Source organism: Trichomycterus rosablanca, chromosome 5, assembly GCF_030014385.1.
Source record: "Trichomycterus rosablanca isolate fTriRos1 chromosome 5, fTriRos1.hap1, whole genome shotgun sequence".
Taxonomy (NCBI): domain Eukaryota; kingdom Metazoa; phylum Chordata; class Actinopteri; order Siluriformes; family Trichomycteridae; genus Trichomycterus; species Trichomycterus rosablanca.
Window position 1 is genome coordinate 2,961,879 of NC_085992.1, and position 19,336 is coordinate 2,981,214.

At 42.6% G+C, this 19,336-nt stretch overlaps 1 protein-coding gene across 1 annotated transcript in view; it reads right to left on the reverse strand.

Annotated features, from left to right (window-relative positions):
* The window catches only part of vegfc (vascular endothelial growth factor c), a 53,961-nt gene extending 37,111 nt beyond the window's left edge, over positions 1 to 16,850 (reverse strand). Inside the window, exon 1 of the mRNA XM_062994755.1 lies at positions 16,286 to 16,850. Coding sequence (XP_062850825.1) covers positions 16,286 to 16,405 — 120 coding nt within the window. The 5' untranslated portion in view covers positions 16,406 to 16,850. The remainder of the gene's footprint in view (positions 1 to 16,285) is intronic.
* Between the last annotated feature and the right edge of the window lie 2,486 nt (positions 16,851 to 19,336).

The following is a 19,336-nucleotide window of genomic DNA, read 5'->3' on the forward strand; positions in this document are numbered from 1 at the left end:
TAATATTTTATTTATTTCAGTCCGTCAGATCCAGAAAACTACGTCTCTGTTTCATTCATTTAAGTCCAGTTCCACCGGAAAACACTGAGAGCAATACACACACACACACACACACACACACACACACACACACACTTAAATATTCAAACAAACACTCACACAAATACACACACTTAAATATTCAAACAAACACACACAAATACAAACATAAACACACAAATACACACAGAAACATGCACAAACACGGTCACACAAACCCAAACACACTCACAAATACACACACACATAAACACACACAAATACAAATACACACACTTAAATATTCAAACAAACACACACAAATACAAACATAAACACACAAATACACACAGAAACATGCACAAACACGGTCACACAAACCCAAACACACTCACAAACACACACACACATAAACACACACAAATACAAATACACACACTTAAATATTCAAACAAACACACACAAATACAAACATAAACACACAAATACACACAGAAACATGCACAAACACGGTCACACAAACCCAAACACACTCACAAATACACACACACACAAATAAACACACACAAATACAAATGCACACACTTAAATATTCAAATAAACACACACACATATATATACAAACATAAATACACAAACACAGAACTAACCACACATACAAACACACTTACACAAACCCAAAGAAACACACGCACAAACACACACAAATATTCAAACACAAAAATATTCAAACACACACAAATACACACACACAAATACATGCACAAACACACACACACACACACACACACAAATATTCAAACAAACACATACATACACACTTACACAAACCCAAAGAAACACACGCACAAACACACACACAAACACACACATATTCAAACACACACAAATATTCAAACACACACTCAAATACATGCACAAACACACAAAAACACACACACACACAAATACACACACACAAATACATGCACAAACACACAAAAACACACACAAATACACACATAAATATATACATGAACACACACTCAAATACACACAAAATATACACATGCACACACACACACACACAAATACATGCACAAACACACAAATACACACATAAATATATACATGAACACACACTCAAATACACACAAAATATACACATGCACACACACACACAAATACATGCACAAACACACACACACACACACAAATACAAACATAACTACACAGAGACACACAACAATACACATAAATATACACACCAACACACACAAACATAAATACAAACATAAATATACACACCAACACACACAAATACAAACATAACTACACAGATACACACAACAACCACACTCACAAAGACAAATACACTCACAAATACTCACATAAATATACACATGCACACACACACAAATACAAACATAAATACACACATAAATATACACACCAACACACATACAAACAAAACACAAATACATGAACAAACATACACAAACACAAGTACACAAACACACAAATACAAACACCCAAACAACCACACTCATAAACACAAATACACACACAAACCCACACATACCCACACATACCCAATCACACTCACAAACTCACACAAAATTACAAGTACACAAACACACAAATAAACACACACAGCAGTAATACCCGAGGAAACGTGTATGAGGTGCAGCAGTGATGTTAATTATTAGCCTCTTTATTAGGAACACAAACCCTGTTATGTGTGTTCTCACTCAGGCACAGTGTTCTCATCTTCCTCCGGGCTTTTATTAGTGGTCACTTACTGACCACAGGATGCTGTCGGCTTTATATTTTTGGTCACAGCTCTACTCTCCTCCCAGCACTAACATTAAAGTGTTAAAAAAGTCCCAACAACACTGCTGCACCTGCTACACTCATACCAGTACAGCACACACTACCGTGTTATTACCATGTTAATGTCATTACAGGGCTGAGAATGATTTCTGATGAGCGGGGTTCTGTAAGGGTTCCTTTCTAACAATATATCGCTTACAGGGGGCGACAAAGTGTACGAGATACAGTCAGTAATTGTATACCCACAAAGCTCATCTGTAAAGCAGTTTAGGCTTATAAAATAATCAAAGAAGGTAGAAACATGATAGGTTTACCTAATAAAATTAAAATAACAAGGTTATACTGCGAAATATTGGCTGCTCATGATTAGCACCAGACATCAGGCAACACAGAGAGATCCAGGGGCTAGCGTAATAGCCCGCCGTGCCACCCGAGCACCCGTCAGATTCATAACGACGTATTAATCCCTCAGTCTGTGGTTACAGCGAGTCTGGAAGCAGAAGCAGAAGACGTTTGGATCCTGAAGAACATGTGGGTTGTGTTTTCTTTATTGCTTACACTTCCTACAGCAGAATTCTGCATGAATTAACGACGGCTGTAAAGTCGCAGCTCAGCGCTCTGGGCAGAGCCGCGCGCTAATGAGCTGCGTGTGTATAACGGCTCCCAGACTTTCATTAACGTAACGTATGCCAGCGCGTGCACACACCCATGAGCCAAAACATTAGAACCACAGGCTCATGGACACCACGAGAAGTCGTCCTTCTACTCCTGCACGTCGAGGTGGGTCGTCCCACAGCGCATCATGGTGCTGGAGGTGCTTCCCACAGTGGACAGTAGTTAGCATAGGCACCGTGACTGTCCTGCAACTACGAAGATCCCTGCACTGAAGGGCGTGGCACATTCCCCTCATCACCAGCTCTTCCACAAGAACCGAACCAGGCGCCCCGCCCTTTATGTGTTCGGGCATCAAACAGTCTCAGAGTCTCTGACCATGAAAAATCTACACACAAGCAACCACACACACACACAAAACACACAAATATACACATACACACACAAAACACACAAATATACACATACACACACAAAACACACAAATATACACATACACACACAAAACACACAAATATACACATACACACAAATATACAAATATACAAATATACACACATACACAAAACACACAAATATACACATACACACACAAATACACAAATATACACACATACAATTACACATACACACAAATATACACACATACAATTACACATACACACAAATATACACACATACACACACAAATATACACACATACAATTACACATACACACAAATATACACATACACACACAAATATACAAATATACACATACACACACAAATATACAAATATACACACATACACACACAAAACACACAAATATACACATACACACACAAATATACAAATACACACACACAAATACACACACACACAAATACACACACATACACACAAATATACACACATACAAATACACATACACACAAATATACACACATACACACAAATACACACAAACACTAATACACACACACAAATATACACACACACCCAAACAAACACACTCACAAACACAAATGCACACAAACATACACATATTCAACCACACACAAATGTACACACAACACAAATACACACACATATATACACACATATATACACAAACACAACACAGATACACACACAAACAACCACAAACACAAATACACACATAAATATACACACACAAACAAACAAAAACACAAACATAAAAGTACACATACACACACAAACAACCACTTACACAAACACACACACACATACACACACACACACAAATACACACATATTCAACCACACACACACAAGCACAAATACACACAAAAATACACACAAACACAACACAGATACACACAAACAACCACAAACACACACACACATAAATACACACACACAAACAAAAACACAAACATACAAATATGCATACACACACAAACAACCACTCACACAAACACACACATACACACGCACACACAAATACACACACTCCCAAACAACCACACTCACAAACACACACAAACACACATATATTTAAACACAAATACACACACAAACACACACACACAGATACACACACAAACAACCACAAACACAAATACACGTAAAAACACACATATGTACACAAACATACAAACACAAATACCTGAATACACACACACACACACACACACACACACACAGGAGAGCTGCATGGGACTGAGAGTAGCAGTAATACCCGGGGAAACGTGTATCAGGTGCAGCAGTGATGTTTATTGGCCTATTTATTAGGAACACAAACCCTGTTATGTGTGTTCTCATCACAGTACGGTTCGTGACTTGCCCTCCTTGGACCCCTCATCCCTCCCGTGATACCCCTTGTTGTTTCTGAGATGCTTCACTTCATTGTCTGGCCATCAGGTCTTAATGCTGTTCAGATAAGCTGCATTTAACACGCGAACTTCAAGGAACCTCCACAAAACAGCAGCACAAGATTCTCTAAACCATCCAGAAAAACCCTCGTCTCTTTTTCAGCTAACGACGGTAAATAAAATTTCATTTGCTCTTTTAATTGCTCTATTTGGAAGACAAACATTGTGCTCGGAAAAGGAAACATGAGCATCTTCACTGAAGCTTCTGTGCCGCTAGTTAAGCGTAGAGAATCGATTAAGAGTTTATTTACTCAGGGCCAATAAACTCCGTTCAGGAGACGAGAACATAAACACACACACACACAAACACACACACACAGGAAATGAGGAGGAATCTCAGGGAATCCCTGCACTATCTATCATTTTACACTGGTTCTAATGTGTGAGATATTTGAGGTACCAAGAAAAGAGATGAATTATTCGCAGAGGACATTCGTCCAAGTGGTCAGATGTATTTAAAGTAAACTCATGAATTAGAATCTGACGGCCGAAAATAACATTTGCACAAAATCATTGAAGAATCATAAAACGTCAAGAGTATCTGACAGCAAACAGCCACTGATCTGAGCGCAGTTGCTGAGTCGGATGTGTGATGTTAATGCACGTAGATGTTTATATTTACACTAATTTATAGAATTTAGCAGATGTATTGACCTGAAGGGACTGAATGTAATGCAAGCAATTAAGGGCCTCGCTCAGGTGCCCAACAGTGGCAAGTTGGCAATGGTTGGGCTAGAACAAGCAACCTCCTGGTCAACAGTCTTCAGATAAAGAACTTCTGATGAAAAGTTTGCTTCATGGGAAGTCCAAGCCCCACTACTGCCAAGTGGACTATTTTGGGCCCCTGAGCAAGGCCCCTAACCCTCAATGCAAAGTCACTATTGTAAGTCATTTGGGAAATAAATTATTTAATTAAACAGAAAAAAAACACTCATATCATGTATACAAATTAATTCTATAAAAAAAATAAGATTTGGATTAAATTTGCTGCAAGAGTTTGGGGAAGGTCCTTTTCTATTCCCGCTCTCTCTCTGACCTCAACACCACTGAACAGTTCTGGGATAAATCAGGCCTGCTCATCCATCAGTGCCTGACCTCTGCTTAGGTGTCCACATGCACTATGGACAAAAGTATTGGGACACCACTCCTAATTATTAGTTATATTTTCAACAAACCAGTTCCTATTAGTCGTATAAATACAATGAAAAATGTCAAATAAATATGTGGCAACTAGGAATGTCCCGATCACGCTCTTTTGTTCCCGATCCCGATCCCGATCATAAATTTTGATCCCGATTTGATACCGAGTCTCAAACAGATACTTGTATTTTCTAGATATGGTCTAGATAAGAACTAGATAATACTGTTCACACAGTGCACACTTCAAGTACATTACTGTTATTCAAATTAATCCAATGTACATGTTTAACAACTGAATAGCTCTGCAGTGCTGAAGGGAAATGACACAATGAATTGCCTGCATCCAAGCTATTGCTTAATGTTCTTTTATTTTTACAAAATAAAAGTAAACAAACTTAGTGCAGCATTGTAGTAGTAAACTAGAACACTCAAAATAAAGTGAAGGTTCTTTTTGAGGAAAATCAGCCGGTTCCTCTTCTCATCATATAATAATAAACTCGGTGTATTCGACTGAGTGTTTATTTTTTAGGTGCCGTATCAGATTGGTAGTAATTGTAGATTGTTTGGTTAAATGATATCTGGTTTGTTTCTTATGAGCCACCGAACTTGTATGCATGTTGTAACTGTAACAAACTTTTCTGTGCTTGTATTGTGACGATGGTTTGATGGACGTTTCTATGCAAAGTGAGTGTGTTTTGACCCTTTGGGGCTTCCATAGTGAATGGAATAGCATGCTTGGCTAACGCGATGACTCTAGCTGTCCGCTATTCGGTACCATAACAGAAGAAGTTAATAAAGTGTTATGCTCCCGACGATTTGTGAATATAGCGTGTATTTATTTCTTTATTAAGCGAGTGCATCACTACGACGCTCGGTTACATAACTAAGCCAATCAGAGTGCTTGATACTGAGATGTCGTTCAGTCTTGTAACTCGTGCTGTATGTTATGGTCCTGAAGTTTTCATACTTGGATTAAAAGTTATTGTTTTGTAAACCGGAGTGATCCTTGACTCACACACCGTATAAACAGTAAAATTCTACAGTAATGAACGCAGCTCTGCTCCCACCGCCTCGTGAAACGCTCACACTGCAGACATTACACTTCACTGTTGGACTTGTTTCACTTTCCAATTTAAAGTATTTCCACACAGCGGACATGCTGACGTAAAACGAAGGATCGGGATTAGGATCGGCCTTAGTAAAGCCGATACCGATCAGTTAAAAAATGCCTTGATCGGCCCCGATTCCGATCTTTGAGATCGGATCGGGACATCCCTAGTGGCAAGAGTTTGGGGAAGGACAGGATGTCCCTCGTTATTCAGTCAGATCATCACTTAGAATTAAGGCGCCTCAGTAGGAGCATTTTAAGGGATCTAAGAATTTAGACACGCCCTCTTCTCGGGAGTGTAAGATGATGAAAAAAGACCACGATTCTCCCTCCCTCCTGGGCCACTCTATCTGGGAATCAAACCCAGGACCTTCTCGCTGTTGGGTGACCGCACTAACCACCGAGTAAAATTATGTTCGTCTTGTTTTTTTTGCTCCGATCTAAATCATCAGTGAACACACAGGCAGTGACAGACGCGATCAGACGAGCAGGGAACGACTTTATTTACACCGCTGTAACTCTCTCAACCGTCAGAACTGCGAGTCTATAACTCAGCCGAGAATTAGGCGAGAGCTTTCAGCAGCTTAGCGACTGATATTTACAGCCCCGTAGTCACTCAGGGGTAAAATATAGTCCCGACCAAGAGACCTTCAGGAACCCGATGAGACCGAGAGAGCCGCCGATCCTTCGCTCAGCTTTTCACGACCACATGTGCAATCACGGACGTCCTCACCTCCGAGGCTCGACCGCAAGACAAACACGGCCCGTACGGATCTAAAATAAACCATTAGGAAATCTCGGGGTCGCAGTCGTGGGCCTAGACGGGCTTTGTTTTCTCTCCCATACTTCTCAGATTCCAGCAAAATGGTTCTTAATAAGCTATGAATTTTACATCCACTCCTGGGACCTGAGTGAGGCCGAGCTACGAAAACAAGAGGGAACGGGTGTAATTTCGGGCACTCGCAATTAGCCTCGCGCTACACATTACTTATGGGAAAGGTTTCAACCTGTTGTCAGAACTTTCACTTAAGCATGTGGGATCGCTTTTGAATGAAAAAAATATGCTGTACGTTAAGGAGGCCGACGGTGCCAAATAAGAAGAACCTTTATTGGTCATATACACCGATCAACCATAACATTAAAACCACCTCCTTGTTTCTACACTCACTGTACATTTTATGACCTCCACTTACCATATAGAAGCACTTTGTAGTTCTACAATTACTGACTGTAGTCCATCTCTTTCTCTGCATGCTTTGTTAGCCCCCTTTCACCCTGTTCTTCAATGGTCAGGACCCCCACAGGACCACCACAGAGCAGGTATTATTTAGGTGGTGGATGATTCTCAGCACTGCAGTGACACTGACATGGTGGTGGTGTGTTAGTGTGTGTTGTGCTGGTATGAGTGGATCAGACACAGCACCACTGCTGGAGTTTTTAAACACCTCACTGTCACTGCTGGACTGAGAATAGTCCACCAACCAAAAAATATAAAGCCCCGTAGGCAGCGTCCTGTGACCACTGATGAAGGTCTAGAAGATGACCGACTCAAACAGCAGCAATAGATGAGCGATCGTCTCTGACTTTACATCTACAAGGTGGACCAACTAGGTAGGAGTGTCTAATAGAGTGGACAGTAGAGTGGACACGGTATTTAAAAACTCCAGCAGTGCTGCTGTGTCTGATCCACTCATACCAGCACAACACACACTAACACACCAGCACCATGTCAGTGTCACTGCAGTGCTGAGAATGATCCACCACCTACATAATACCTGCTCTGTGGTGGTCCTGTGGGGGTCCTGACCATTGAAGAACAGAGTGAAAGGGGGCTAACAAAGCATGTAGAGAAACAGATGGACTACAGTCAGTAATTGTAGAACTACAAAGTGCTTCTATATGGTAAGTGGAGCTGATAAAATGTACAGTGAGTGTAGAAACAAGGAGGTGGTTTTAATGTTTTGGCTGATCAGTGTATATACATAAACGTGTACAGTACAATTAAATATATTTTTTCTGAGTGCAGGGTCAGACATTGTACGCCCCTGGAGCAGACAGGGTTAAGGGCCTTGCTCAAGGGCCCAACAGTGGGTGCATAGCAGAGCCAGGATTCAAACCCACAATCTTCAACTGATAGGCCAAATGAGCCCCACCCCGCTTAGCTTCCACTCCCAGTTGAGGATCTTGCTCAGGGGACCAACAGTCAGTGGTGGGACTTAAACCAGTCCCCTTCTAATCAATAATCCAGTACTTTAACCCTTGAGCTAATGCTGCCCATTATGATTTTGTTTTTTTTTCCCCCAAGAATCATCAAACCTGGTTTTATACACCTGAAATACACCGACCAGGCATAACATTATGACCACTGACAGGTGAAGTAAATAACACTGATTATCTCTTCATCACGGCACCTGTTAGTGGGGGGGATTTATTAGGCAGCGAGTGAACATTTTATCCTCAAAGTTGATGTTAGAAGCAGGAAAAATGGGCGAGTGTGAGGATCTGAGCAAATTTGACAAGGGCCAGATTGTGATGGCTAGACGACTGGGTCAGAGCATCTCCAAAACTGCAGCTCTTGTGGGGTGTTCCCGGTCTGCAGTGGTCAGTGGAAGGAACAGTGGTAAACCGGCGACAGGGTCATGGGCAGCCAAGGCTCATTGATGCGCGTGTGGAGTGAAGGCTGGCCCGTGTGGTCCGATCCAACAGACGAGCTCCTGTAGCTCAAACTGCTGAAGAAGTTCATGCTGGTTCTGATAGAAAGGTGTCAGAATACACAGAGCAGCACAGTTTGTTGTGTATGGGGCAGCATGGCCGTGTGCGTGTGCATCGTTTACCTGGGGAACCCACGGCACCAGGATGCACTATGGGAAGAAGGCAAGCCGACGGAGGCAGTGTTATGCATTGGGCAACGTTCTGCTGGGAAACCTCGGGTCCTGCCATCCATGTGGATGTTACTTTGACACGTAGCACCAACACAATATTAGGAAGGGGGTCATAATGTTATGCCTGATCGGTGTATGTCACAGACGGACAGTCATGCCAGAACAAGAAAAGGTCCTTCTCTAGTATGATGTAGATAACTTACATCTGATAAATTACACCCGCTACCATCCGTCATATGAGGTTCAGTGATAGAAAATCACACATTTCACGATCAATTTTTCATTTTTCTGCTGCCAGACTCACAATATCTCCTTACCATATATTTAAAGAGACTCTTAAAATACTGACCAATGTAACATCAAAATGTGCTTTTAATTCTTTCTTTTTTCCCAATATTCTCACCTAATTTAGTCATATCCAACTACCCTGATTGCATTACGCTTCCTCTGTACCAATACAACCCTCCTCTGCTGACCGAGGAGCTTCGCAACTGACACACGCCCCCTCAGACACGTGCACAGTACCGACTGCATCTTTTCACCTGCACGAGGCGAGTTCATATGCGGATCAGCCTTGTGCACGGAGAGCCACACCCTGATCAGCATTATTCCTCGACTCTGCGCAGGCGCCATCAATCAGCCAGCAGAGGTCGTAACTGAACCAGTTATGAGGAACCCTGGTCCGGCTCGTCCCTTCCCTGAACAACAGCAAATCGTTGTTCATGTGGCCGCCCAGCCCAGCCGGATGGATGTATTTGAAATCCCAGCTCTGGTGTGCTAGCATATTTTACCGCTGCGCCACCTGAGCGGGCAATAAAATTCTTCTAACATCTAAATTACATGAAAATGATTACACTTCTTCAGTAGCAATGAAACATCAACTGAGACTTTCTTGACCAACATCAGCCTAGCCCTACAAATGCTTATTTTGGCTGAACGGGCACAAATTCCCACAGACATACTTCAAATTCTTGTGAGAAGCTTTTATTATTATTTATAGCTAAAAAGATCATATAGGCGCCCAGGTGGCACAGCGAGACATTCCACTAACACACCAGCGCCGAGATTCTGAACTCCTCGATTTGAAACTCAGCGTTGAGGTTGGCTGGGCGCCATCTAGCGGGCATAATTGGCAGTGCAGCAGACACGGACGACCGGACTATGTGGGTGGGGTCTTCAAACGCCGTGTAAGGACCCTGATTAGCAGATAGAGGCGCCTGTGCAGAGTGCATGGGTGAAAAAGGGTTCTGCTAAGGGCTGCACGTGGGTCGGAGGAGGCGTGAGCAGCGATATACCCACCTCGACTGCAATCAGGGATCCACCAGCAGCAGAAGACAGATTAACTACGATTAATTGGGAGAAAATGCATCAATAATACAGAAAACAAAATGTCTGTTTTAATAGCATTTCTTTTTTTTGCAATAGCACATCTAACAAACTTATGGTCGGGTGTCCAAATACTTTTGGCCATATAGTTTAATCACTGTTTCTGATCACTGATAGAGGTGCATTTAGAAGACAAAAAACACCTGTTTTAGACTTTTAGATCCCCTGATTCATTCAGAGTTCCTCTGGTTTTTTTCAGATGCATTGCTGATGCATTCCTACTTCTGTTGCAACCTTCAGCGCATCCGGGGATCTGCTGGAAACACGAATGTTGCTTATTACCAGAAAATCCCAAAGGAAAAGCTAAAGCGCAGTGATCTAACTATCCAACAATCCTGCAAAGCACAAAAGAAAATCCAACTTTTAACAGCTCAAACGATACTGTTTAAAATTAGGGCTTTTTTTTCGAGTGGACTGGTCAAAATCCTGTACGGTGGACTTTAACCCCAATACAGATGCTGTGAGGCCTTCAGATGATCGTTTTATCCTCGAAAACACTTCAATAAGCCAAAATAAAGTAACTTTGTGATGAATAGTGGGGTGTAATTCTTCCTCAGAGAAGTAAAAGTCCGGTCTCCAATCAGTTTCCAAACATTTGGATGCGGTTTCTGCTATCAGGGGCAATTACTTTTTCACACTGTCTGATACAGGTGACGCAGCACCTCATTTCTTTAATAAATGAACTAATATACACCGATCAGCCATAACATTAAAACCACCTCCTTGTTTCTACACTCACTATCTATTTTATCAACTCCACTTACCATATAGAAGCACTTTGTAGTTCTACAATTACTGACTGGACCACCACAGAGCAGGTATTATTTAGGTGGTGGATCATTCTCAGCACTGCAGTGACACTGACATGGTGGTGGTGTGTTAGTGTGTGTTGTGCTGGTATGAGTGGATCAGACACAGCAGCGCTGCTGGAGTTTTTAAACACCTCACTGTCACTGCTGGACTGAGAATAGTCCACCAACCAAAAATATATCCAGCCAACAGCGCCCTGTGGGCAGCATCCTGTGACCACTGATGAAGATCTAGAAGATGACCGACTCAAACAGCAGCAATAGATGAGCGATCGTCTCTGACTTTACATCTACAAGGTGGACCAACTAGGTAGGAGTGTCTAATAGAGTGGACAGTGAGTGGACACGGTATTTAAAAACTCCAGCAGCGCTGCTGTGTCTGATCCACTCATACCAGCACAACACACACTAACACACCACCACCATGTCAGTGTCACTGCAGTGCTGAGAATGATCCACCACCTAAATAATACCTGCTCTGTGGGGGTCCTGTGGGGGTCCTGACCATTGAAGAACAGCATGAAAGGGGGCTAACAAAGCATGCAGAGAAACAGATGGACTACAGTCAGTAATTGTAGAACTACAAAGTGCTTCTATATGGTAAGTGGAGCTGATAAAATGGACAGTGAGTGTAGAAACAAAGAGGTGGTTTTAATGTTATGGCTGATCAGTGCATATTTTTTTATTATTATATTAAGTTCTCCTCATTTGTGTTACATTCTGTATAAGAATCTGATTCCATTCAGTGGTGCAAACAACAGCCGCTCTTCTGAGAAGGCTTCTCACAAGACTTTGAGGTATGTCTGAGGGAATTTGTGCTCATTCAGTCAAAAGATGACAGCATTCGAATGGTTGGGCCCTGATGCTGGTCATGAAAACCTCAGTTGATGTTCCAGTTTTTTCCAAAGCTGTTTAGTAGGGCTGATGCCCACCAGCGTTTCCTTTAAACCTTGCAGAGCCTAGAAAAGGAAAGGGCCTTCCCTAAACTGTTGCTGCAAAGTTGGATGCATGTATTATCCTTTATATAATGGATTTATTACACCTGTTAGCAATTGTTGTGTCTAAAACACATGCATTCAATAATTAGAAGGGGCGTCCCAATACTTGTCGATATTTTGTAACAGAGAAGATAAACAGCGTCGTATCTTCTGTTTTTTTAGGACATTTTTGGCAAACCAGATCACCACAAATAACAATGACATCAGTTTCATGAGGAACCGCCTCAGAGTTGTTGATTGTTAGTGACACTTCTAACCATCTGAAGAACATCCACACTTGGCCGGCCATCGTCGCTCCGGATCGGAACACGTTCACAAGAAAACACTTAGTTAAAAAACACCTTGTTTTTCAGACTCAATACAAACACACATAGACAGTCTGATAACCCCTAACACCAACAACAACAACACATCATCCTAAAGGCTTCAGCTCATCAGATCTCCTGGTAAAGCTCCACAGAGTTCCTCAGTCTGTTCCTGGAACACAAAGTTTCCAAATACAGCAGATCCCTCTCTTACGGCTTGGATCTTCCAATAAAACAATCTGTAAACATTTGCCTTAGACTCCTAGAGTTCTCTGGCTCATCCACTTACCATATAGAAGCACTTTGTAGTTCTACAATTACTGACTCTAGTCCATCTGTTTCTCTACATACATTTTAACCTGCTTTCATGCTGTTCTTCAATGGTCAGGACCCCCACAGGACCACCACAGAGCAGGTATTATTTAGGTGGTGGATCATTCTCAGTACTGCAATGACACTGACATGGTGGTGGTGTGTTAGTGTGTGTTGTGCTGGTATGAGTGGATCCATTTTTAAACACCTCACTGTCACTGCTGGACTGAGAATCGTCCACCCACCAAATATATCCAGCCAACAGCACCCAGTGGACAGCGTCCCGTGACCAACTCAAGCAGCAGCAATAGATGAGCGATCGTCTCTGACTTTACATCAACAAGGTGGACCGACTAGGTAGGAAAGTCTAATAAAGTGGACAGTGAGTGGACACGGTATTTAAAAACTCCAGCAGCGCTGCTGTGTCTGATCCACTCATACCAGCACAACACTCACTAACACACCACCACCATGTCAGAGTCACTGCAGTGCTGAGAATGATCCACCACCCAAACAATACCTGCTCTGTGGTGGTCCTGTGGGGGTCCTGACCATTGAAGAACAGCATGAAAGCAAGTTAGAAAGGTATGTAGAGAAACAGATGGACTACAGTCAGTAATTGTAGAAGTACAAAGTGCTTCTATATGGTAATTGGGGCTGATAAAAAAAAAAAAACTCTGTCCATTCCAGATCTGAACAATTTTATACGCTTTGCATTTCTATACATATCCACCCTGATTATCTGCTTCCTCTTGCTCAGAATCTACAACTTGATTAAAATATTCCATTAAATATTTCAAGAAAGTGCATTCTAGAGAAGAATCATCCAACTCCCATCAAACTCTCCGATTATTCTGGTTTATGTGGTCAGACTTGGATCTAATCTTTCATTCCTCCATATAAATAAACATATACATATCTGATTACTCAAACCCTAATGGCATGACCCTGCATGTGTCTGATGAAGCCAAGGCTCTAAACATCATTCATCTGAAATAGATTTTAGCCGTAGCTTTTATTAACTATGAAGTAGAAATGAGTCCACCTAATGCCAAGTTCACACTACACGACTATCCAAGTGGTCGGGTCGCTGTACAAGGTCACACTACACGACTGGATCTCTTGTAATTGGGAGTCTTTCAGGTCGGTGTGGCTTTCACACTACACGACTGATCGGTGATAAGGGGTTTCACACTACACCATCTATCACTAACTGGAATCGCAGGCGAGCTTCTCTGGTCTCCCAAACTACGTTCTGTCACGAGAACACACACGAGAAGTGACGAGGGGTTTAATAATACCACGTCCAAAAATGCACGTCAACAAGTAGCGAGCGATCAAAGTTTGTGCGCTGATGTGCAGCGTAAAATCAAGTAGAAAAAATAAATGAATCTGAGCGGATTTGGCAACACGACCAGCAGGGATTGTTTGTTCTATAGTGAGTTGAAGGTTAATAAATATTTTTGGTGTTGGTGTTTTGTTTTGTAGAGAACGATAAGGTCAGAAATACTGTAAAACGTGTGTGTAGTACCGATGTATTCTGATATAAACTATATTACACCCCTGTCCCACCTTTTTACACTCCTCCCCTACGTTTCCCTTCACACCGTATCTTGCGTTCTCATTGGCTGTTCGACACCGCACTCATTGCCAGTCGGCAAACTCATATCCAGATATTTGACAAGCTAGAAATCTCTCTTCGGTCGCCGAGCTGCTCGGATCGAGTTGTTGAGCAGTTCACCCATAGCGATTGAGAGCCGAGTTTCGATTGCCGAGTTGCTCCAGGGCCGGCAAATCTAGCGCCGACCAGTCGGTGAGCGAAAATCAGGGCAAAAATCATGTAGTGTGAACTAGGCATAACTGTCAGAAGGAACTCCTGGACACTCCGACTTGCTACACCTGATAACAATGATTTATCATCTCAGGTTAAGATGCTCTGAAGTCGATCATGCTCATACATACACCGTCTTATCCAAATATTTGGACCACTTGGTCAACTACTGGTCAGCTTGCAAGTTTGGTTGATTTTCTAAGTGGTAAGTTAACACGTATTGAATGAAAACAAGTTCTACAATTAATTTATGGGCAATTTTATGGAGTTTGAATATCTGTAGAGCCACCAACCTGGCAGTGCCACACAAACACAACTGGCCGTGTTTGATGTTGGGAAGGTCGGATGAAGTCTCTTCCATCTATTGCTGCTTGGACTAAGCACCAAGTGGGGTCACATGCAGCTTAGTATGACCCAAAACAAGCAGGTGATAAGAAGGAGCTTAGCACGACTGCGGTGTTGTGGTGCCATGCCATGCCATCATACCATGCCATCTTCCGCGTCCTGTGGCTGTGGTGTTCTGGCTCTCCTTGATCAGATCAGGGATTGTGCGAAAAATCAGGGAATCAGGGAATTGGGAATGACTGACTGGATTGAAAATCCAGGAAAAAGAAAACTGTGGGACGGGTATGACTGGTGATATCGGAAGCACCCTAAAGAGGTACTTCAGGCGACCTTAAAAAAATGCACTGTGTAGAATGCACTGAATAAAAAATCTAAATAACAATACAATTCTAATACTCTTATGTAAATAAAATGTGTATTAAGTGTTACTAAAGCACAGTGTATGTATAGCCTACATTGTGTTTTTAATACAGTCCCAAACCCCAAACCTATATGACTTACAAGCCTCTCCAGGACCAGATATGCCAAATAATATATGCCTTGCTCGGGGACCCAACAGAGGTATCTTGGTGGTTGTGGTGGGCTTAATCTAGCAACTAGTCCAACTACAGTACCACTCAGCTGAGCTCCCAGTGTCCATAAGCTAATTTTGGACAGATGAAGAAGCAAGAACACAATAAAACAGCCTCAGCTGCTTGGTGCACATACAGTACATGCCAACGGTGCCAGTGTTCCTTATTCTCACTTAAAGAACAAAACGATCGAAGCAAATCTTTCGGCTTCGTTTAAGACTACACGCACTTTGGGGTGCCATACCATGCCATGCCATGCCATGCCATGCCATCTTACCATGCCATCGTCCGCCTCCTCCTGCTCGTAATCATAGTAATCTTGCCCGGATTGGAACGCGAGGTTCGTGTAGAGCAGCGCCGACAACGCAAAGCACACCGATATTCCAAAAAAGTGCATTTTCTTTTATCTATTGATTTATGTCCAGAGGAAAATCCGCTCCACGAAATCCGAAGTGATCCTGAAAGTTCCTGCGGTTCAGACGGAGCCGCGTTCACGCAAACGCGCGGGCATGAGGGTAATCCAGATATTTCTGCACAGACATTGAAAACATAAGATGAACAAAATGATGAACTTGGTCCATGTGCATGCAGGGCTTTTTATCCCCAGAACTCGGTACCAGACGTCCCCTCTCTCCTCTTCAGTCTCCTCGGGTGGGTTCGGCTCCGCTCGGCAAAACTCGACTCGTTTCGTTTTATTCAGACTGAAGCTCCTGATCCGAGTCTCAGTCGCCCCGTGGTATCATGTTTAAACGCACCAGGCTGATTTTAACTCCTGTTTAGGGTTCCCTGTTCTCTTAAATTCCCTTCCTGGGTCCTTGTGTTCCCCTGGTGTTCCCCTGGTGTTCCTGTGTTCCCTTTGCGCTCTCCGGTGCGACTGATGCAGCGGCAAACTTCACTGAGGGGAAATAGGAGCCGAGGCACACGCACTCTTCCACACCCCCGGTACCCTCCTCCTCCTCCTCTGTGCTCCCGACCACCCACCAAACTTTATGCACCTTATGTTCATACCCCTATGTACTAGCAGCCATGCGAACAAGTAATTGCCCCCCTCTTTGTGATGGTTGCTGCCTCACTTGGCGCAATTCTGTTTAACTGACTGATTTCAGACTTAATTTGGGTTTGACTCAGGACTTTTTGGTTAAATTGGAAGGTAAAGAGGGGGTGGTGGGGGTGGAATTGCATAATTGTCCTGCTGAATATCACAATAACACCTCAACTTAATCTCACGGACAGATGACTTTTTGTTTTGTTTTGTTTATGCATTTTCTCCCATTTTTCCATTTTCTCTGTACTGATGTTGATCCCCACCCTGCTTGAGGAGAGCCGAGACGGACACACGCCCCCTCCGACACGTGTGCATCTTTTCACCTGCAGGACACGTAGGCTCTCCTCAACCAGGGAGGAGGTCAACATCAGTAGAAAGGAAGTGTAATGCAAGCCGGGTAACTGGATACACTAAAATCAGGAGAAAAAAGGGGAGAAAATGTGTAAATAAAAATACCTACATTTCTTATGCGTATGAGTTCGTATGCGGATCAGCTTTGTGTACGGAGAGCCACACCCTGATCGACGCATTATCCCTAGACTCTGTGCAGTGCAATCGATAAGCCAGCAGAGGTCGTAATTGCATCAGTTATGAGGAATCGCTGTCCGGCTCCCATCCTGTATGAACAACAGCCAGTCGTTGTTCATATAGGCGTCCAGATGGCAGAGCTGAAATTCGAAACGACTAGCGTGTTTTATCGCTGTGCCACCTGAGCGCCCATGGACAGATGACTTTCCATTCAGGGTGTGGAATTCATTGTCCCTGCAACAACTGCAAGTCGTCCAGGTCCTGGTGCATCTGAGCACCTTCACGCCACCACACCACCATTATATTGATTATGCTGTAATAGTTCTTTTATATAATGTAATAATGAAATCATTCATGTCCAAAATGTTCCAGTCGTTTCGAATCTCAGCTCTGCTACCGGCAGGCTGGGCGCCTACACGTACAATGCACAACAAGGCTTGTTGTTAATTCAGGGCGGGGGCCCGGAAGGGGATTCCTCACAACTGATGTATTTACGACCTCTTCTGACTGATTGATGGTGCCTGCACAAAGGTGGGGGATAATGTGGACAGGGTGTGGCTCTCCATACACAAAGCTGATCCGCATATGAACTCGCCTCACGCAGGTGAAAAGATGCAGTCGGCTACTGCACACATGTCGGAGGGGGTGTATTTTAGTCACGGCTCTCCTTAGTCAGGGTGGAGTTCAACATCAGTAGAGAGGAAGTGTAATGCAAGCCGGATAATTGGATGCACTAAAATCAGGATAAAAAAAGGGGAGAAAATGTGTAAATAAAAATACCTAAATTTTTTCGGTCAGGTACCGTGTTAAATTAGAAGACTGAGCTCCAGAGATGTTCACAAGTCACAAAATACGAGTCCGAGTTGAGTCACGAGTCTTCAGGGTAGAGTCTGAGTCAAGTCACGAGTCAATATAATCTACACAAAACATATATTGGAAATGTAGCGTAGAAATAAACAAATAATATGAAAGTTCAGATAAAGGTCCTAGGTACCTGTTAAAAGCTTAAACTGATACGTTTTGTTTTCATTGCAAATTACCGCACAGCGGCCAAAATCCCAAACACAGCAAAAAAAAAATCATAACCACTGCTTACCTTAGCTTATGTTCTTCCAGATGCTATTAAATTTATAAGCGTGTGTCCCATTAGGAATAGAATCCGTTATTTTGTAAATGTGCTTATAATTAAAAACCTCCAAACTTTTCCCGGTTCTGAAGTAAAACAGGAAGTCGTTAGAAAGCCGATCGAGCGTTTCATTAACACGTCATCTGTGTGACGCAAACTGAATAAATGCAAATAACAGCATTTCTTACTAACAATTACAATCAGAAGCTCTGATTGGTTCAGAAAGCGGTTCTTACAATCATTAGCACCAATTCTGTAGGAGCGTTCCATTCACATTATCTGTTACTGTGAAGTGCACTATGTAGGGTATTCCACCATTTTAAGTAGGGAGCGACGCTTCATCACTACACCGGATTTTACACATTTACACATTGCGTGTGTTGCGGGTTAAGACGGCCGGAGCGTTATTATTATTAGTGAGCAGAAAATGACACGATCAGAATGATGTCGGATCATATATATATATATATATAATTGTCACACGTAACTAATGTTGCTGACTTTTGTTGTCCACAAGTATTTTTTTGCAAGTCACGAGTCGAGTCTGAAGTCCCCATCTCTGCTGAGCTCACAGATGGTCCAATTCGTTCAAAATTGTTCAATAGGGTTGAGATCCACACCAAACCTGG